Below are 22,126 nucleotides of genomic sequence, written 5' to 3' on the forward strand. Positions count from 1 at the left end.
AATTTGTTGTAGCTGGAAGTTGAAGCTGTGTAGCTGGAAATTGAAGTTTTGTCGACTTAGTTTTTAGTATATATACTGAATGCTTGTGATGGTAGTTGCTGGAAGCAAATTAGATGGAAGTTGTTGTCTTTAGTTAATGTAGTTCAGTTTCAGGGGGAATGTTAAGATTTAGAAGAAAAAGGGATCAAATCGTTATTTGTTAAAACATCAAGACTAAAATGTAATTGTGTAAAACGTTGTAGTTTCACTACAACCGTTTTACCAGATCTCTCTACTCTCTCTCTCTGCTCTTCTCTTAACACAATATAAAAGAGAAGAGTAAAGCTGTGTATTAGTTAGTTCAGTCATTCTACTGAATACACTCACTTTTCATCCCGAATTGTTCTAGAATTCTCTCTAAATTTCTCACCCTAACATGGTATCAATGTTAGGATTTAGAAGAAAAAGGGATCAAATCGTTATTTGTTAAAACGTCAAGACTAAAATGTAATTGTGTAAAATGGTGTAGTTTCACTACAACCGTTTTACCAGATCTCTCTATTCTCTTTCTCTGCTCTTCTCTTAACACATATAAAAGTTAAAAGTAAAGTTGTGTATTGGTTAGTTCAGTCATTCTACTGAATACACTCAATTTTCATCCCAAATGTTTCTAGAATTCTTTCTAAATTTCTCACCCTAACATGGTATCAGAGTCGTGACTAACGTCCAATGGCCAAGTCTCCTAGCTTAACTTCATCTTCTCTACCTAACAGCTTCGAGGAAATGTTAAGAGAGGCTCTTAATCGATCAACTTTTGCGATTGTTTCCAGCTTACAAGTGATAAGTTTGAAGCTTACTCGTGACAATTATAGATTCTGGAGCTCACAAGTCCTATTTGCAATAGGATCGCACGAACTAGAAGATCACTTGTTAGGTAAAATCACTTGTCCCTCTCTCTTTGTTCTATCTGATTCTAATGTTGAAGATGAGTTAAATCAACTTAGTGGAGAACTTAGAGCTAAAAATGAGTCTGTTAAAGACAAGATTAATCCAAGCTATATTATGTGGAAGAGGACAGATAAGTTTCTGGTCAGCTGGTTGTTAGCTGCAATTTTAGAAAGCATGTTTGGTACAGTCTCTAAGTGTAGATATTCTATTGATATTCGGAGAGTTTAGAGAACGAATTTATCATAGACTCAAAAGCTAGGGTCTTGCATCTTAAGAATCTACTACAAACAACTCAGAAGTGTAATCTTAGTATTGGCAAATACATCAAAACGATGAAAGAAATAAGTGAAAGCCTAACGGCTAGCGGTATGGTTATTTCGGATGAAGATTTGCTGCAATTTGTGTTAGATGGCTTAGGTCCTGAATATGATCCTGTGGTTGTAAACCTAACCTCTAGACTTGAGTCTAAAATTGATTCAGTTACGCTTTAGGAAGCCCATTTTTTACTTCAAAAATATGAAATTAGGCTTGACAATTTCAACTCAATTGACTTGTATAATAGTTTAGCCCGTGTTTCCACTACTAATACTACTGGAAGCACTGGAAATATAGTTAATAATAGCTCTCAACAATGTCAAAATAGTGACAAATCCTTTGGAGTATTCACTGGTAGTTACAACAATGTTCCTTCTCTTAACTCCTTAGGAAATCCACATTTACCAAACACTTATACACTTCCACCCAACAACTATATTGTTAATCCAAACATTCAAGCCTTTCACTACAATAATAGTCCCATGTTCCATCCTAGACCTCCTAAAGTTGTACCATATGGCAGAGGAAAAGGTCGTGGCAATAATAGAAATAGGCTGATATGCCAAGTTTGCAATAAGGTTGGTCATTCTGCAATTCAATGTTATCACAAATTTAACTCCACCTACAATGCCAATATTCAATATCCCGGTTCTTCACAGTTTGTTAGTCACAATCCCCAACAATCCGACAACACAAACAACAATTTCAATCAGGATCAGTTCACATCTGGCTCTTCTTTTAAACAAATGCCTCAAGTCGGCCGATTGCAGTTTGATTCTTAATCTGAACTGTCAACCTTTGTTCTTGGATATATTGGTATCTCCCAAGAACCAAGTAATGTGGCATTACAATACTTCTTCAACATCCACTTTTGGATTGCCTAGTCAACAATCTGCTGGACTCGTTCATAATCAAGCCTACTTGGCTGCAAATCAAGCTTTTATGGCTGCAACCTCTTCTAGATTGAATCACACTTTACAACTTCCATGTGCTTCTCAATCCACTCCCACATATCCCATATGGTCATGGACTCAGGGGCGATGGACCATGTGTTTCATATCCCTTGTTAGATCTCCTCCTCAAAACCAGCCTACATATCCGTCTTAAAGAACTCTAATTTTACTTGTTACAATGTCAATTGTAAAGATTTTCTTAATGATGACTCAAGGTTAGCTTGTCAAACCAATTATGTTGTTCAAAATGTTCAAAACTCTGCCAACTATTGTTCAAATAATGGTACTATAGATATTTCTTCTTGTACCGCAGATGTCAGTTCTTGTAACTCTGATTTTGGATCTTTGAGTCCTATTGTTGCTAGTACTTGTCAAACTTTTAGTGCCAATAAAGTTCCCACTTCTGGTGTATTTGCACAAGATTACAATGTCTTACCTATCATTCATGTTAAATCCCTTGATAACAAAACTTGATATAACTGAAAAAAATGTGTTAGCAAGAATGACCAGACTGTTGTATCTTTGCAAAACTGCATTGATCTATCTTCTCTGCATGCTGGACTATTTAATAATGAGCTGCGTGTGTATAGAAATTTGCCTGCTACTTCACCTGAACTTGCATCTTCTCTATTATCTAATAAAACAAACACCAAGTCTGCTATGGTTATGCCCTCTGCTCATGTTGAATTTGTCAATAATACTGTTGTGTCTGTGTCTTCTGCTCATGATAAGTTAGATGATAATAAACAACCATTATGTGGAAAATTGTCTGATACTTAAACTGAATCCTCTGCTATTGTTAATAAACTTGCGAAGTTTGATACAATTACACTGTTTACTCCTAGTGGCCTTTAACCAAGATATGCTATTTTGTCACATAATCTCCTAAGTAGTACTGATCCGTCTCATGCACATATCTCAGGCTCATGTTTACATGTGAACACCACTGATCAGAATTTTATAACCTGGCATAGACCACATCAAAGTATTATTAATAGAATTTTATCTTCAGTACCAAAATCACAGCACACTAGTTCAAGCAGTACTACTCATTATTTCTTCCGTGATGCTTGTCAACTAGGAAAGATGCATAATGCCACTTTTCCTTCCTCATACACACAAGCTAATGCTCTTCTAGAATTAGTCCACAATGATGTTTGGGGTCCTACACCCTTAACATCCTCTGAAGGTTTTAGGTACTACATTCAATTCTTGGATGACTTTAGTTGATATACTTGGTTATTTCCACTAAGAACCAAAGTAGAGGTTAAATCCATTTTCATTAAATTTCACCATTTGGCTGAAAGAAAATTTGACACTAAGTTAAAGTGTCTTCAATCTGATCAAAGGGGGGAATTTCTTGCCCTACATTCCTATCTTATAGACTTAGGCATTCAATTTAGGCATTCATGTTCACATGCTCATCAACAAAATGGAAGATGTGAAAGAAAACATAGGCATGTAGTGGAAACAAGTCTCACTCTTCTTGCACAAGCACATATGCCTCTTTAATTTTGGTGGTTATCATTTGAAACTACTGTATACTTGATTAATAGAATGCCTACACCTGTTTTGGGCAACATTTCTCCATATCAAAAACTTTTCAAGAAACCTTTTATTTATAATAGTCTAAAGGTCTTTGGATGTTCATGTTTTCCTTTTCTTAAAACCTTTAATCATCATAAATTCAGTTTTCACTCTACTAAGTGTGTTTTTGTTGGGTATAGTCTTGTCCATAAAGGTTACAAGTGCTTAAGGTCAGATGGAAAAATCTTTGTTACTCCTAGTGTCAGATTTATGAGCAAGGGTTTCCTTTTCACTCTAATACCTTTCTTGATTTAGCTTCTTACCACGTATCCTTTGTTCTTGATAATTCCACCTCTACCATCACTAATTCATTTCCATCCACTATAGTTCCAAGTAACACAGCTCCACAACTAACCTTGAAAGATCCTCTTATAGTAGTTTGCTTTAAAAGTTAATCCATAGTCAGCATAACAATTGACACTAAAACCTCAACTACTTCTTGTCCTTCTCTTATTATCCTACCTGATACTCTGCCTACTCAAATTACCCCATCCTTTATCAAAAATTCCAATTTAGATTCTGCTCATACTAATATGACTACCACCTTTACATCTCAGTCATCACAATCACCCTCACATATATACCTTTCAATTTCAACACTTCCAATAATTCCTTCATCTATCTCGATTCCTACTTGCTCACTGGAAGTTGATTTACTCCTGTTGGTTTGGAAATTATTCCATATGCTACCCAAAACTGTCAACTGATGATGACCAAGTCCAAGATAGAAACTCAAGACCTCCATAATAGCTCTTATAAAGGTTCTTAACTTAGAGGTTTATCAAGTAGTTCCTGAACCAACCACTGTCTTTGAGGCTCTTAATAGTCTTGAATGGAGGAATGCCATGAAAAATGAGTTTGATGCTCTATTGAAGAATGAAACATGGACCTTGGTTTGTGCTCTTCCTGATAAGAATGTTGTAGGAAATAAATGGGTATTTAGAACCAAGTTTAATGCAGATGATTCTTTACAAAAATACAAGGCTAAACTTGTAGCCAAGGGTTTTCAACAAACCCCTAGCCTTGATTACTTTGAAACATCTAGTCAAGTAATCAAAGCCTCCACAATTTGCATAATCCTTACTCTAGCAGTCACAAATAAGTGGGACACTCAACAAGTGAATGTAAATAATGCATTTTTGAATGGTAACTTAAATAAAGAAGTTTATATGCGGCAACCTACTGGTTTTGAAGACTCTATTCATCCTACCTATGTGTGTAAACTAAATAAAGCTTTATATGGACTAAAACAAGCCCTAAGAGCTTGGTTTGACAAGCTAAAGGCAACCCTCTACTCCAAAGGCTTTCTGAATTCAGTGTCAGACAACAGTATTTGTTCTTAAACAAAACTCCACTTTAACATATGTACTTGTGTACGTTGATGATATTTTAATCACAGGCTCAGACAATTCCTTTATTGCTCATCTTATGTAAGATCTAAATGATGAGTTCTCTCTTAAAACTCTTGGATCTTTGCACTACTTTTTGGGTTTAGAAGCCATAAGAAATACTGCTGGAATTCACCTAAAACAGAACAAATATGCCTCTGATTTTCTGTCTAAAACCAAAATGATGGATTGTCATGCTTGTGCCACACTTATAGCAGTAGGAACTAAGCTGTACTTAACTAATAGTGAGCCTTTTTTTTTATCCAAGTTTGTATAGAAGCACAATTGGTGCCTTACAATACTTAACCCTAACTTGGCCTTACTAATGCGTTGTAACTACAACATGCAATGTATAGCAAGTGCACTAGTCTCACAAAGTAATAAAGTGATAAGAAAAGTATCGTTCCCACGAGGATAGTTTATTAAACACTGATTTTCCTAGTTGTTTATCAAGTTGGGGAAACCGAAAAATGTTTGGATTGGTGAGAGAAATTAAGCTAAAATGAAAACAAAATTTACTACGTACTTAAAAGGCTAATTAATGACAGTAAAACTAATTCGAGAGAAAATATCAACTAAAGCAAACGGTTAGGGTTTTGACTTCATTAGGCCTATATGAGTTAATCTACGAATTATGCTACTTCTACGCTCACATGCACGGATTATAAATCGAACTCCCTAAGGTGTAAAACATACATTCTCTGGCTATGTTTTCCTACTTTTCCCTATTAAGCTTCCGCACCCAACAATTTGAAGATTAATAGATCCAAGTTCATTAAGCTAAAGGAATCCTAAATTGATTTCATTGATTCTCAAACCTATCTCTAACATTCGATACAACAATGGTGATTACCCTAAGAAGCTCATACATGATTCATTTCTCAATCTCATCATGTTCAACAAATAAATTCAATAAAAACAAGAATAATCACACAATCCATGCAATAGAATGTAAAAGCAACAATAATCTATTGATTAACCATAGAAATCCTAATTACATCAAAACCATAATCCAAAGTGAGTTAGTTCATAATGAAATTAACACGAATCGCAATCTTCCCTATTTGATGAATCTCAAAGAGTTCAATCTCAAATAAACCTCAAATCCTCTCTCCTTTCTCCCAAAGTGTCGAACTCCTCTAAAAATGGCTAAGTTTTTCTTATATAGTTAGTCCAAAAACCTAAAAACTTTTCCAAAATAAAACTGTGCGTTTTGATAAAACTGGAAATCGCAGACTTTGCCATGGCGAAGTATAAACGTTGCCGCGGCAACAAATTCTCGAGAGTTTATCGTCGCAGCGAAGAAAGAAGTTCGCTGCGGTGAACTGTTTTGAACCATTCTTGAAATTATGGAATTGCCCTCTGCTTGCTTCCTTGCTTGAATCTTTAATCTTTGGTGCTCTCCAATAGGAACAAGCTTCATAGTGCTTCAAATCCGCGTCAGAATTTCCTTGAATCCTGAGATTCGCTTACTTCTGGTTCCAGAAACTCAATTTCACTCTTTATTTGCTTAAAGTGCACATTTTGGCCTAAAACATAAAGCATATGAAATTAAGTTGCAATTCAGGCAAAAATAAAATAAGAAGTATCCAAAATCCGGCCAAAAAGCCTAGATAAAATTGTATAATCCTAGGATTATAAAATACCTCCAAACTGAAGACATGCTCATCCCCAAGCATCAGGTACAAAACGTGACTAAAAGAAAAAAAACTAACAAACAAAAACACAAAACAACAAAATTGAAAATGAAATGAGAAAAATTATACTCAAACTCAAATACAAAGAACTGCCTAGAATTTATACTAGTCTAAAAAGTTGTTGAAAAATTATTACTGGAAAATGCTCAACACGCCAAGAAGTTATAAGTTGAATTGACTATCTTTCTCTATTAGTCCCCTGAGTAGGTAATTTCCACTTCAGTCCACATTCTGACTTCCCGGATTATTTCATGCAGAAATGTGAAGTTTATCAAATGGTGGTAGACTCTATAAGCCTAAATATCGAACTACTCTCTACTAATGAGAATTAGACATCACTAAGAATCTAAAGGTCTTTACAGGCTTGTAACGTTAGGCTCGGTTAGTGGGTTCCAAAGAAAAGGTAAGATAAACAAAACAAGAGAATTCGGTTTCCTTTAAGCAAACACTAAGAACTATAGCAATTTCCACTTTCTTTATTAACCACCGCTCAAGGTGAAAACTCTTTATACACCTCAACATGTGCAATTCTTATTTTTGATTCTAAAATGAAGTTTTCAATTTTTTTTTTTTAAAAGCATGAAAAATTTATTGAGGTCCATTACCTCCTTATTCTCGCCCTTTTGCGACCCCCAAACTTATCATTTTGGTTCATCAACATCTCACACAACTCTCCAAGTTCTTTTATGTTTGCCTTAGGTTTAGAATTCTCTTAAAGGTCGTGATACTTGTTTAGGGTGAAGTGTTTGGGCATTTTTTTTTTTTGGTTGCACACGAAGAATATGACAATGATGATTTCATAAGGCTCAAATAGGTGATTAGGGATAAATTTTCATGGTTGGTTGGAAAGGCACAAACGTTCCGAAAAACTGCCTAAATCACTTCCTCAATAATGCCTATTCCTAGAATTTCGCCTCAAGCACTTCTCAACTAGGTTCTAGAGTCCACCAACATTATCAAGGCTTCACCTAACCACATAAAATGTTTCTAAACATGTCAAAATAATGAAAATGGAGGTTGAACCACTCAACAAACCTCAAGCTAAATCAAGTCAACCAACCTAAACTTGAAGCAATGCTTAACATTTTTCATAAATAAAATCCCAACAATCATATTCTCATCATAGACTTTGCAATTCATCATTGGCACAACAATACAAAAACATAAAAAAAAAAAAAAAAAAAAAAAAAAAAAAAAAAAAAAAACTAAACACAAATCAAAATTCCAAATTTTCCTACCCCCAAACTAAAAATGACATTGTCCTCAATGTCACGTCACATCATGCACATTTTAGGAATAGAAAAACAATAATTAAAAGGGTGCGAGATAGTTCCCTGATTATTCCGTGGAGTCTGGTTTTTGTTCAACAGCATGCACACACATTCCTTGGCTTTCCCATCATCATCTGTAAAACAATTGAAATTCTGTGGTGTCCACTGTGTTAGAAAATTTCACTGAATAATATGGAAATATTACAACCTAATCTCGCCCTTACAACTAACTAGAAAATTCAACAACAATTAACAATCTAAAAAGAAAAGAAAATTAGTTCCAAGGTACCAAACAAGAACAAGAACAAATGAAAACATAAAATACATAACAAATGCTTCAGATTTCATTCCCCGTCTTCCTCCTCGCCTTCGGTGTCATCATCTTCTTCCTCTTCTTGCCAGTCTTCCCATTGGAAGTTCAAAACATCAACCCCCAGATTGGTGCAGCAGCTGTGTTGCATATCGTATAGCATTCGGGTTTGCCCTGCCATCCAATCTTGACGTAATTCTATCCGGTTCACCTTATCTAAAATTTGCTGCAGCAGCTCCTTTGTCAAGGATGTTGAACTGGATGATGTGACAGCTTTTGTGGTTCTGTCTTTTCGTTTCGGAGCTGGGTCCTTCTTTGGGAGGACACTCAGGTAGCTTGTAATAGTAATTGGTGTCGAGGAGTAGGGCAAGATGAATAAGTGGTTCATCATCTGCCTTCTTGACTCCCGCTTGAGTGCACAACTCAATGGTGAGATGTGGGAAGGCGAAGCTCCCTCGCCCTAGTTTGGTTGCATGCCATATACTCTCCATGATAATATTACCCACATCCATTTTCTTTCCAGTGGCAATAGAATAAAGCAACATTGCTTGGTCAAAAGCCACTGTAGTATAATGCGTCTCCAGAACCATCCTCGCACAAACAAAATACTGCCACAATCTAGCCATAGGTATCAAATTCGTTCCCTTAATGCTTCTTCTCCCCTTCTTCGAGATCTCCCAAAAGGTACCTGACTTTGCTATGACCTTAAGAATCTCGTCCTCTTTAAACTGTCTCTTCCTAAATTCCTGATACTCATCACAGTCAATGGGAGTTAGTTTGTAGAAATCGTTGATAACTTTCGCATCAATTGGCACATCAATACCTCTGACATAAACATGCCCGGGATCACACTCAGGGAAATTGGCATAAAACTCTCTCGCTATTGGCTCCTGGTTAAATGTTCGGGTGCACTTATGAAGAAATCCCAATTTCTCCCTCCTCTCCAAGCTTCTGCATGGATTGTGGTCAATCCCCTCCCGGCAATAAATCCCTTATCTTTTCTTTTTACTGCGCCTTCATAACGCCGCCGAGCCTTCTCATTAACAAACCTATTTTCGACTTGTTTCCCTTTACCCTTGGAAGACACTTTGAGCAGCATTTTGGTTTTCAAAAGTGAACACTCAAATCTACCCCCAAACTAAATTTTCAACCCGACAATTCAATGCTAAAGTACTCTTGCTACTAACCACAATCACTCCTAAATACACACCAAAGTTTCAAAAATTGCACCTACACCCCCAAATTCACTACCTTTCCAAACTCAATCAAAACACTTCCAAATCGAAAACCCAACTTCCTCAACACCACACAAATAAAAATCCACACTCCTTTAATCAAAATCAAACCACAAACTTCACCAAAATTCACAACTCAACACATTTAATTAATATCTCAAATTCAAAGCTCTAACAATCGAAATTGATCAAATTAAAGGCTGGAGAACTCGAAATCTTACCAATCCCAAGATGAATGCACCACCAATCTCACCAATTTCGGCCTAGATTGCAAGATCCCCATTTTTTGAAAACCTAGGGTTTCCAAACTTTTCTTCAAAAATTCGCAAAAATCTTTGGCAAAGTGAGTTGATTTAGTGTTTGTGAGGGTTAAGGAGTGAAGTATAGGGATGAAAATTCACTGGAGAATCTCTGGATTGAAGGTGGAAGTGTTTGGCTCTTGGGTGTGTTTTGAAACTTTTCGTGAAAATGAAAAGTCACGGTGGGTATTTATAAAAAACAGATTTCGTTGCGGCGAAGTTCTTCATTCAATTGCAAGACCCAGTTGATGCCGTAGCGAAGAAAAATTCTCATCGCGGTGAAAAAATACAGTGAAAACATCACCACGCCGAAATTTTCTTAGCACAATTCCGCAATACCATTTACGCCGCGGCGAAGAAAATTTCTTGCCATGGCTAAAAATTCCAAAGAAAACAATGCCGCAACAAAGTCTGGAACTTTTTGAATCCAACTTTGTGCAAAGTGTACATTGCCGCGGCAAAAACAGGAAATTTCCACTTTGTCACCATAATTAGATCGTTCACCTGAAACATGCAAAAACAACCTGAAATTAAATTTATCCTAAATCATAAAACAACTAAACAAATTCAAAAAAACAGATAAACAACAAATAAATTAGAACACTTGGGTTGTCTCCCAAGAAACGCTTGTTTATAGTCGGAAGCTCGACTTTCTCAAGTCCTTCATCAATCCGGACTATCCAAATACATCATCTCTCGAACATTTTCCCTGCACTAAAGCTTCAATTATTGATTATTTTTGTCACATCGAGCTTTGGTTGAGAGCCTAACCATCCATTTCCATCCCTTGGTCATTTCTTTTAGGGTTTAAACATTCTCATCAACAACTTTCCGTTTTCTTGACTTTCCATTAACCTTTTTGAGCTGAGGAATCCGTCCCTTGTGAAGACACGAGCTCGATTGTGGCCCATCTCAGAATGTTGTGTAACCTTTTGGGTTATGGTCCTCATCCGCGGTTTGTCTTGACTTGATCATGCGCCCCTTAATTGGCAAATTAGGAATGTCGAGCTAGAGAGTTTTGATTGTTGACTGATCCATCGAGTCAATTTTAAGACATGAATCTAGCTTCGGTGGAACTTTCAGAGTCTCAAGGACATTGAATGTCACTTTTTCTTCTTGCATCCTCATAATTAACTTCCTTTCTTGTACATCAATTAAAGCTCTTCCGGTAGCTAGAAATGGTATTTCCAGGATGAGAGGAATCTCATTGTCTTCTTCCATATCCAACACAAAGAAATATGCCAGAAAAATAAATTTGTCCACCTTAACTAGCACATCTTCAACATTGCCCCTCGGATGCTTGATAGATCTATCTGCAAGCTACAAGCATATGGTTGTTGGCTTCACTTCACCAATCCCTAATCTCCTGAAAATAGAAAAAGACATTAGATTTATGCTTGCACCTAAATCACATAGAACTCTATCAAAAGTAATGTCTCCTATAATATAAGGAATAGTAAAACTCCCTGGATCTTTGAGTTTCGGTGGCAGCTTCTTCTGTAGAATGGCATTGCACTCCTCCGTGAGCATCACTGTTTCCTCATCTTCCAACTTCCTTTTGTTCGACAGATTTCCTTAAGAAATTTTGCGTAGCTTGGCATCTGTTGCAAGGCATCTACAAAAGGAATGTTAATATGCAATTTTTTTAAATACATCAAGAAATTTAGTGAATTGCTTATCTTGATTTTTCTTTCCGAGTCTCTGAGGAAAAGGCACAGGAGGGGTGTGTTGTGCCAACTCTGGTGGTATCTCAGGAAATGGAAATTTTTCTTTCTTTTGCCTTCGCCTCTCTTCCCGCTTTGGTTCATCTTCCCTAAGACTAGTTGGTTTCTCTTCAACAATTATCTCTTCATCCACTTCTTCATCAGAATCTTCATTTGCTTTACTTGGTGGACTCTTATCCTTCCTTTTTTTCTCAACTTCTCCCAAGACTATTCCACTTCTTAAGGTTATTGCATTCACTTGTTCTCGTGGATTTGTCACTGTGTTGCTTGGTAAGGACCCATGTGGCCTCTCATTTAGCTTATTGGCCAATTGACCCACCTGTACCTCCAAGTTTCGAATCGACATGCCTTGATTTCTGAAATTCACCCTTATCTCATTCATGAAACCTATGGTTTCTTGCATGAATTTTCCAAACATATCCTCCAGTTTTGTTAATCTTTGATCCCCTGGTTGATTATTCACCCCTGCTTGATTGTTTGGTATCGTTCTTTGGTTCCATTGGTAATTCTGCTGATTCTGTTGATTCTGATTGCCCCAAGACAAGTTTGGATGATTCCTCCAACCAGGATTATACGTGTTAGAGAAAGGATTGTTCTGTTGCCTCTGATTTCCTGCCAAGTAGTTAACTTGTTTTGATGATGATGAAGTTGAAGCAAAAGTGTTCCCCACTTGACACTCACTACTCACATGATTACTTGCAAAAAAATCACAAGTTAGTTGAGGCGCTTGATTAGAGTTTACTTGCATACTTCCCAATTGTTTCTGAAGTGTTGTAAGTTGGGCTGAAATGGCCGTGTATGCATCAACTTCATGAAGACCCATAGATTTCTTCGATTGCATTCTCTCATTCGGTCTTTGATAGTTGTTACTTGCCAAAAATTCAAGCAACTCATAAGCTTCTTTAGGTGTCTTGTTTTACAATGCTCCTCCCGATGCTGCATCCACCATCGTTTGCACATTAACCATCAATCCATTATAAAACATTTGGACTTGCATCCGAACTGGCAAACCATGGTGTGGACACCTCCTCAGTAATTCATTGTATCTTTCCCAAGCCTCATATAATGATTCAGACTCTTCCTGTAGAAACAATGTGATATCATTTCTCATCTTCGCAGATTTTGCTGGAGGAAAGAATTTGGTCAAGAACTTCTGTGCTAATTCATTCAAAGTTGTGATCGTTCCTGGTGGTAGTGCCATTAACCATCTTTGCTTTATCCTTTAATGAAAAAGGGAACAATCTCAATCTGATGGTGTCATCGACACTCCATTTGACTTGGAGGTATCGCAGATCTCTAAAAAGTTTGCAATGTGCAGATTTGGATCTTCCTTCAAATCTCCCTTAAACTGTATCGACTATTGGATCATCTGGATGATTGCCGGCTTTATTTCGAAGGTGTAGGCTTGTACTGGGTCTAGTTATACTTGAACAACTGCCATCAATCGTGGGAACTGAGAATTCCCTCAATGTTCTATTTTTGGCCATCTCAACAACTATCGCCTCTCGTTCTCTTCTCTCTTTGTTATGTCTTCTTGCGGTTCTTTCAATATCTGAATCAACAAGAACCACTGGCTGACATCTACCTCTTCGCATAAACTACACAGAAAGAGAGAAAACATGAGATCAGAAGCTAATAGAAAAGAACAACAAAAATTAAACTATAAAACAATTAAAACAAAAATTAAACCCCAATCTAGCTAACACAAGAAAATTTCAATGTTAACACAAAATCGATCCTTAGCAATGGCGCCAAAAACTTGATGCGTTGTAACTACAACATGCAATGTATAGCAAGTGCACTAGTCGCACAAAGTAATAAAGTGATAAGAAAAGTATCGTTCCCACGAGGATTGTTTGTTAAGCACTGATTTTCCTTGTTGTTTGTCAAGTTGGGGAAATCGAAAAATGTTGGATTGGTGGGAAAAATTAAGCTAAAATGAAAACAAAATTTACTATGTACTTAAAAGGCTAATTAATGATAGTAAAACTAATTCGAGAGAAAATATCAATTAAAGCAAACGGTTAGGGTTTTGACTTCATTAGGCCTCTATGATTTAATCTACAAATTATGCTACTTCTACACTCACATGCACAGATTATAAATCGAACTCCCTAAGGTGTAAAACATACCTTCTCAGGCTATGTTTTCCTACTTTTCCCTATTAAGCTTCCGCACCCAACAATTTAAAGATTAATAGATCTAAGTTCATTAAGCTAAAGGAATCCTAAATTGATTTCATTGATTCTGAAACCTATCTCTAACATTCGATACAACAATGGTGATTATCCTAAGAAGCTCATACATGATTCATTTCTCAATCTCATCATGTTCAACAAATAAATTCAATAAAAACAAGAATAATCACACAATCCATGCAATCGAATGTAAAAGCAACAATAATCTATTGATTAACCATAGAAATCCTAATTACGTCAAAACCCTAACCCAAAGTGAGTTAGTTCATAATGAAATTAACACAAATCGCAATAAAAACAGTAAACACAGCATTCAACATGTTGGAATGAAGAAGAGAACAAAAATCTTCTCTATTTGATGAATCCCAAAGAGTTCAATCTCAAATCAACCTCAAATCCTCTCTCCTTTCTCCCAAAATGTCGAACTCCTCTAAAAATGGCTAAGTCTTTCTTATATAGTCGGTCAAAAAACCTAAAAAATTTTCTAAAATAAAACTGTGTATTTTGATAAAACTGGAAATCACAGACTTCGTCGCATCGAAGAATAAACGTTGCCGTGGTAACGAATTCTCGAGAGTTTATCGCCGCGGCGAACTGTTCTGAACCATTCTTGAAATTACGAAATTACCCTCCGCTTGCTTCCTTACTTGAATCTTTAATCTTTGGTTCTCTCCAATAGGAACAAGCTTCATAGTGCTTCAAATCCGCGTCAAAATTTCCTCGAATCCTAAGATTCGCTTGCTTCTAGTTCCAGAAACTCAATTTCACTCTTTATTTGCTCAAAGTGCATGTTTTGGCCTAAAACATAAAACATATGAAATTAAGTTGCAATTCAGGCAAAAACAACATAAGAAGTATCCAAAATCCGGCCAAAAAGCCTAGATAAAATTGTATAATCCTAGATTATCACTTACATTTGTTATCCAGTTAATAAACTAAGTCAGTTTTTGCAAGCATCTACAACTCTTCAGTGGCAGGCATGTAAAAGAATCCTACGGTATATCAAAGGCACTATAGATTATGGGTTACATTTCAAGGCAACAAGCACTTTAAGAGTGGAATGCTATGCTGATGCTGATTGAGGCTGCAATATGGAAGATCGGAGGTCCACTAGTGGCTATTGTGTCTATATGGGTCCTAACTTAATACAATAAAGTTCAAGAAAACAAAAGGTTGTTGCACTCTCTTCAACTGAGGCAAAGTACAGGGCTTTAGCTCAAACAACAATAGAAATTGCTTGGCTGTAGAGCATGTTTGAAGAGTTGGGGTTATTGGTTGAAGTCACACCTGTTATTTGGTGTGACAATGTAAGTGCTGTAGCTTTGGTAGCTAATCTAGTTTTCCATGCTAGGACTAAACATATGGAGATTAATGCTCATTATGTTAGGAAGCAAGTCCTAGCCAAAAGGTTAAAAATTCAATATGTGCCCTCCAAGCTCTAGACTGTTGATCTGCTCACAAAAGCCTTACGTGTTGTTCAATTTACTGATTTAAGAAGCAAAATGAATGTAGTTATTGATTGCTTGAAATGTCTTAGTAGCTGCTGTGTTCTTTTAGTGTAGAATGTTCTTAATAGTTGTTGGATGAGCAGATTGATTGCTTGAAACGTTTTAGTGGTTGCTGTGTTAGTGTAGAAAAGATAAATTTTTAGAGTAATGTACAAGTTTTGCTTGAAGATTGGTGCAAAATAGTTGCAAAAAGTTCTCAGAAGTTACTGTGTTGGTACTAAATGCAATAAGTTTCTATTTTAGACTTTAGATTATGAGACTTCAGATTGCGTGTTTCAAACTCAGAGATGACATGACAAGTGCAGGAAGTCTTTATTTCAAGTCTCTAAACTTGAATCTCAGAATCAAAATGTTTTTGGTTTTGACTTTGGTTCAGAATTTTTGTTTTAGTTTAAATTTGTTGCAAATAGAAGTTTAAGCTATGTAGCTGGAAATTGAAGCTTTGTTAATTTAGGTTTTAGAACTTGAGTCTCAGATTTAGAATGTCCTTGGTTCAGATATTTTGTGTTGTAGAATTGCTAAAAGATTTGATGGAAATTGAAGCTTCTGTGTTGTAGACATGACAAGTGCAGGAAGTCTTTATTTTAGGTTTCAGAACTTGAATCTCATAATCAGAATTTTTTTGGTTCAGAATTTTTGTTTCAGTTTAAATTTGTTGCAGATGGAAGTTGAAGTTGTGTAGCTGGAAATTGAAGCTTTGTTAATTTAGGTTTCAAAACTTGAGTCTTAGATTCAGAATGTCCTTAGTTCAAATCTTTTGTGTTATAGAATTGCTAAAAGATTTGCCTGAAATTGAAGTTTTGTTAATTCAGGTTTCAGAGAATCTTAGATTTAGAATGTCCTTGGTTTAGATTTTTTGCTTCAGTTTAAATTTGTTGTAGCTGGAAGTTGAAGCTGTGTAGCTGGAAATTGAAGTTTTTCGACTTAGTTTTCAGTATATATACTGAATGCTCATGAAGGAAGTTGCTGGAAGCAAATGTAATTGTGTAAGGATTTAGAAGAAAACGGGATCAGATCATTATTTGTTAAAACGTCAAGACCAATATGTAATTGTGTAAAACGGTGTAGTTTCACTACAACCGTTTTACCAAATCTCTCCGCTCTTCTCTTAACACAATATAAAAGAGGAGTAAAGTTGTGTATTAACTAGTTCAATCATTCTACTAAATTCACTCAATTTTCATTCCAAATTGTTCTAGAATAATTTCTCACTCAACAGTTCACACCCGAACACAACTTGAGAACCACCTAAGCTTCAATCACCGACGCCACACACTAGCATCAACAAAGGAACCACGTTCTAAAAGCCATTCAAACAAGTAAGGTTTGGCATAAGAGAAATGAACCTTTGAACCTTTGAAGAGAAAAACACTCTAAAGTAATTTCAGAGCACAAAGAAGTATAAAATATCAAAAGTTAGATTAAAAAAATGCAAGAGAAGATATTCTATATAGAGGGTTTCTTGTTCAACAATTTGTGTCAAGTCAGCCAACAAGGGTTGACCCATGTTTGTCCAAATAGGAAAAAGATTCATTCTTTTGGTTTGTACCACAGACAAATCGGGAAAAAACAACTTTATTCCTTAAGAACACAAATGGATATATTGACACTTGTAAAAGGTCCTAAAAAGGTAACAACAAGATAAATAAATATATTTGGTACTTTATCAGAAATGCAAGTCGTGCAAGATTGCAAATATCTAGAGCGAGTGTGCTAGCACAAACTATTGTGCACATACACTCGATATGAAACAAACCAAAACATACGTTTGGCAACCTTTGTGCACACACATAAGTTTGACAAAAATATTCTACAGTATATATATATATATATATATTTGATAACCTGGGTGTCCAAGAGCTTACGCGCATCTCAACTAGTCTTTGAGGTCTATTGAACACCCTATAAGTTCAATAAGTTAGGTAAGTTACAAATGTGATGGGTGACCACTTGTGGGACTCCAACACAAAACTTTTTCTTTTGTTTTCAAATGTTGTGTAATCCTCCAACACAATAAAAGAATATTAGAATTACTACTCTAATCACATTTCCCCTTTCGCTATTCATAAAATAATTTTAATTTTAATTTGAGACCTTAGATTGAATGATCTTATGACTGTAGTTTCTTTCTTAAGGTAAAATAAGTAGTATTTCGGATTTGAATTTCGTGAAAGTTTTAAATTTTAAGTTCAATTGTTCATTGCTTTGGTCAAAATATAACACGCGGACCTCCACCACGCACAAAGGAAATTACGATAGATATTTCGGATAATAAATTCCGAATTCCAACCACCACCACTCCTTTACTTGTTGACTCTTAATCGTGCATTGACTCCTGAAACACGTTGAAGACTGAAGACAAAAAGAAACATGCAGTCACTGACTCTAATTGCTGTATGCACACTGACTAATTACATATTAATTTTGTAAGGAAAAAATGGACGAAAGAACAGTTGAATTTGATCCTCAGCAGCAGTTTGAAGTAAGTACGTGTTTCCTCATGTTAATTCAATTTCAGTCTTCACAAAAAATCTCTCATGTTGTGTGCAATTTGTACTCAGGTGGGAAGGGAAAGAATCAGTGAGGGAATGAAGTGTTTGCAAGATTTAGTACAATGGTGCAACATGATCACAGAGAAGGGTGGAAAGGCTGACGAAACTATCGCCTATGTTCAATCTCTTCAACCACAAGTAGAGGTAGCAACTACTAACACGTTTAATCGTCTTCAATTTTTTTTTTTTAATAGTTTCTTATTTTTTTTTTATATGGTCTATATGATTCTTTAATGTTAATTAATTGGATCTTCTGATCATCACATTAAACAGTTCTTGCATGTCCTATTAAAGAACCCAGCTTTTGTGAATCCCCGAGTTGAGTACAACATCTTTAACAAACAGATGAGGATCAAGCATCAATTTCATCTATAGTTCAATCCATACATAGTTTCTTATTTTTCTCTTTTCCATTAAAATATGAAGGAGACTGAATCTTTAGCGGCATGTCTCTATCTTAGTACCTTCTCTCTAAATCTTATATATATCTATGAAAGAAATTTGAGTCAGAGGTCAGAAAAAATTCTTTCTATAATATAACTAGATCAATATATTGATTACAGTTGTAAGAATTGATTTGGTCATCCTTCAATTTTTATAAGATTCATTCTGTCCCGTTGAGCCTAAATAAATTAGCTTTTTATTGCTTTTAAGGTTGTCTTTGTGTATATGTTGATAGGAAATTACTCAAATCGGAAACCAAAATGCTAATTTTGAGCCTACTCTTAATCAAGACGATGAAATTGTGAATCCAAGTGTGGAGAGCTCATCACGGACTAAAAAAAGAAAGTTGAAGTCAAAATTATGGGATGACTTCACAAAGTACGAAGGAGAAGATGGGAAGGAATTGGCTAAATGTAATCACTGTGAGAAAGAGTTTGTAGGTTCAAGTAAGAGTGGAACCACTCATCTCAAAAATCATTTAGAAAGATGCAAAAGTAAAAGTAGTCCTGGAGGTGCGGATAAATCGATTGAAACAATTGCTTCTCTAACTACTCCAGTTGTTATCTAAGAGAAATCTATGGTTGATCAAGAATTAGGTCATTTGGATGAGACAAGGATGATTATTAAGTACTGGGTTCCATCAGTGGCGTCCAGGAAGGATGATATACTTAAAGTTTACGAAGACGAGAAGGAAAAGCTACTTAGATATTTCAACAAACTCCCGTGTCGTTTTTCTGTAACAATGGAGTGGTGCTGTGAGAACTCAGATAACTTTTGGTTTATAGCTCTCTGTTTTATTGATGATAGTTGGGAATTGAAGAAGAAGATTATTAATTTGCCAAAATATAGATTTGATGAGAATTTCTATGAAATTTTGAAGCGTTCACTGCAGGATTGGAACATAGACAAAAAAATATGTTGTATGATTGATAATACGATTCCATTTTACAATGGAACCAGTGAAGAATTTAATAACTGGTTTAGTGAGCAAAGTCCATAGGCAAGAAAGTAGCTTCTCAAGGTATTCCTGATTTTCAGCTATGGGGCTTCGAACTAATTGAGTGGGTAATGGGATTTAGGGAAGCATTCTGTCAACTGGAGAGTATAGATCCTGATTTTCAGTCAATAAATTTTGTAAGAGAGGATTGGGATAAGGCAACTGCACTATACGACAGTTGGAGAGTGTTAAAAGATGCTAGTCGTAGCTTGTCTGATCGCAAATATAATACTGCAAATGGGTGTTTTCCAATGATGTATCACATATTTTTTAAATTTCTTCATTGGGAAAAAAGTGGTGACTATTATTTTAGTGACATAGCTTCAAGTTTGAGAAAGGATTTTGATGAATATTGGAGAATTTCTAACTTGATTTTAGTGATTACAGTGGTTCTTGATCCGAGATTCAAAATGGATATTGTAGAACGTTGGTACAAGGAGATTTATGGCAATGTTGTAGACACACACCTCAAGTTAGTCACTGATGCTATTGCAAATATTTACAATGAATATGCAGAGCGCGCTAGCAATTCTGAATCATCATCTTCTTGGGGCTGCGGTGAAATGCTAGACGACATGTGGAGGCCATGTATGTCTTCACAACATGTTAATGATGTTGTTTCAACAGAACTCGATCGCTATTTGGGAGATTCTAAATTTTGTCCCGTCCAAGAGTTTGACATATTGGCTTGGTGGCGATTAAACTCCTCCACCTTTCCAACACTTGCGAGGATGGCCTGTGATTTTTTAGCAATACCTATTTCTGCTCCAATTGAAGTTTTAGATTCTCCCTTGGTGACTGAAATTGAAGATATTTTTGACTGTCAAATCCTGGATGATGACTTCAAAGTTGCTTTAGCATGTACAAAAGTTTGGTTGTAAAGCTTTGAAAGTAAACAACTAAGTTGTTGAAAGAGACAACAAAAGTGTTTGTTTGTCTATTTGTTTTTATTTTTGTTTTTTTAATGATCCAAAGTGTCCGGATCGGTCTTCGCGTACCTCAATATTATATTAGTGCAATATATGATAACACTTTTGTTTCACAAACTTCTTCACCTCGTCACAAACTCTATTGAAAAATCCAATCATCATACAATTGAAATCCACTAATTAAAAGAGTTGATGTGTTAGATATTTAAAACTCAAAATCTTATCTTGATTCTATTTATGCTAAAAGATTTAAATTCTTAAGGTAGATTACCAAATGTTGATGATGGATAAGTTAGAATATGATATACTGTTGATTGGCATGCATGTTTGTTTGGTAAATCGAAGAGAAAAAGCCTATTAGAAGATGAAACAGTTGTAATTGTTTCTACAAAATTTTTAAGAAAAGGAAAGTAAAATAAAAGAATGATTGAAAAAGAAACATTAATTACACTGCAAACTACAAGTGAGACTTAAAACTCAGAGAGTTTACAGTTAGCTTATGGTGAACCCATGCATGAATTTATATAAGAAACATTAATTTATAAGAGTCCCATAATTGGGCGCTATCGCAAGAACATCCTTAGTGTTGGTGAAATAAGGATACTTATAGGTTTCAGAAAATGACACCTAAAACTTTCATAATTGAGTAATTGACAGTCAGTGAAAGCTAACAATTTAAAGGGCAAACCCTAAGAGGTTGGCTTGATGGTCAAGGAGGTGTCATCCTTTCTTTGATTTCTTGAGTTCAAATCTTAGGGTCATCTACCTGAATGTATAATTTTGATTTACTCGGTTTATTAGGTTTATAAGATATTTAATAAATTTTGGGGGATTTGTTGAGGTGTGCGTAAGTTGATCTGGACACTTCTGTTATAAAAAAAAATAATAATAATAAAATAACAAAAAAAAATTAAAGGGCATGATTGACTATTTACAAAAGGCATCTCATAATGATATATGTCCGATTGAGATCTGATCTCAAATGAAAGAGGGTCCCATGCAAAGTTAGTGGTTTGTTTCAAACTTTGTCTTCACACTAGTAAAAGTTAATCTTATCTCTATACATATCATGTGACACAGACACAAAATTAAATACTTAAAATCTTATAACTTAATTGGTGATTTAATTGAAATATAAATTTATGATTAAGAATTTATTGTAATCTAACGGATATCAGATAAAAGTTGAGGGAGATTATTTTCATTGTCGTCTCTTCAACTTTTAAAATATTGGATTGTGATGGATCAATGACCATGAATTTGTGTAAAAAATTTAAATTAAAAGATTATGTCCCATATTTAAATATAATGTTACTTATTTTGTTTTATAAATAGATTATAAATCTCTAACAATTATATTAAACTTATTGAGATTTCAGTTTTATATTTCAACTGATATAACTGTAAATTTTAGTTTTAGATTTTAGCTAGACAGAATATCATATAAGAAATTAATTAATTGGTCAAAATAGTGTTTTCATTAATAATAAATCTTACTGTAAGTTGGGTTTTTAATTATATAATAGGTTAATTTTCTAGTAATTGAAAGAATTCTAATGTTGAAAATTTACAACATAGCATAAGTGATATCAATTAAAAAAAAAAATTGATTTTTCTTTTAAGGGGTGATTGATTATATATAATATATATATAATGCTTTAAAAAAAAAAAAAAAAAAAAAAAACATGTGACAATGAAATCCAACCACCAGTCCACTTTTTAACTTTTTGACTGGCAGAGGTTAAACAAAAACAAGGTATATACCGAAGGATTGCTCAAATTTTATCTCTCA

General features: G+C 35.1%; 1 protein-coding gene and 1 non-coding gene across 4 annotated transcripts; both read left to right on the plus strand.

Annotated features, from left to right (window-relative positions):
* The first annotated feature begins 12,713 nt into the window (after nt 1-12,713).
* On the plus strand, nt 12,714-12,820 carry LOC116106934. Its single transcript, XR_004124372.1, has one exon. It is a non-coding gene; the product is annotated as a small nucleolar RNA R71 (small nucleolar RNA).
* Nucleotides 12,821-17,791: 4,971 nt separating this feature from the next.
* On the plus strand, nt 17,792-20,415 carry LOC116106913 (zinc finger BED domain-containing protein RICESLEEPER 1-like). Of its 3 annotated transcripts, none has more exons than XM_031393218.1 (3): nt 17,792-17,894; nt 17,974-18,108; nt 18,644-20,415. In XM_031393218.1, exon 3 carries the CDS (start codon nt 19,477-19,479, stop codon nt 20,284-20,286), a length of 810 nt encoding a protein of 269 aa, XP_031249078.1. In that variant the 5' UTR covers nt 17,792-17,894; nt 17,974-18,108; nt 18,644-19,476; the 3' UTR covers nt 20,287-20,415. The 3 variants fall into 2 exon arrangements, with proteins under 3 accessions (XP_031249079.1, XP_031249078.1, XP_031249080.1); XM_031393219.1 differs by having other exon boundaries at nt 18,238-20,415.
* The last annotated feature ends 1,711 nt before the right edge of the window (nt 20,416-22,126 follow it).

This window comes from Pistacia vera, unplaced genomic scaffold (assembly GCF_008641045.1).
Source record: "Pistacia vera cultivar Batoury unplaced genomic scaffold, PisVer_v2 Contig524, whole genome shotgun sequence".
Lineage (NCBI taxonomy): Eukaryota > Viridiplantae > Streptophyta > Magnoliopsida > Sapindales > Anacardiaceae > Pistacia > Pistacia vera.

Bases quoted from the DNA above. Each gene is read 5' to 3' on its own strand.
- LOC116106913 (XM_031393219.1), top strand. From the start codon at position 19,477: ATGGGATTTAGGGAAGCATTCTGTCAACTGGAGAGTATAGATCCTGAT.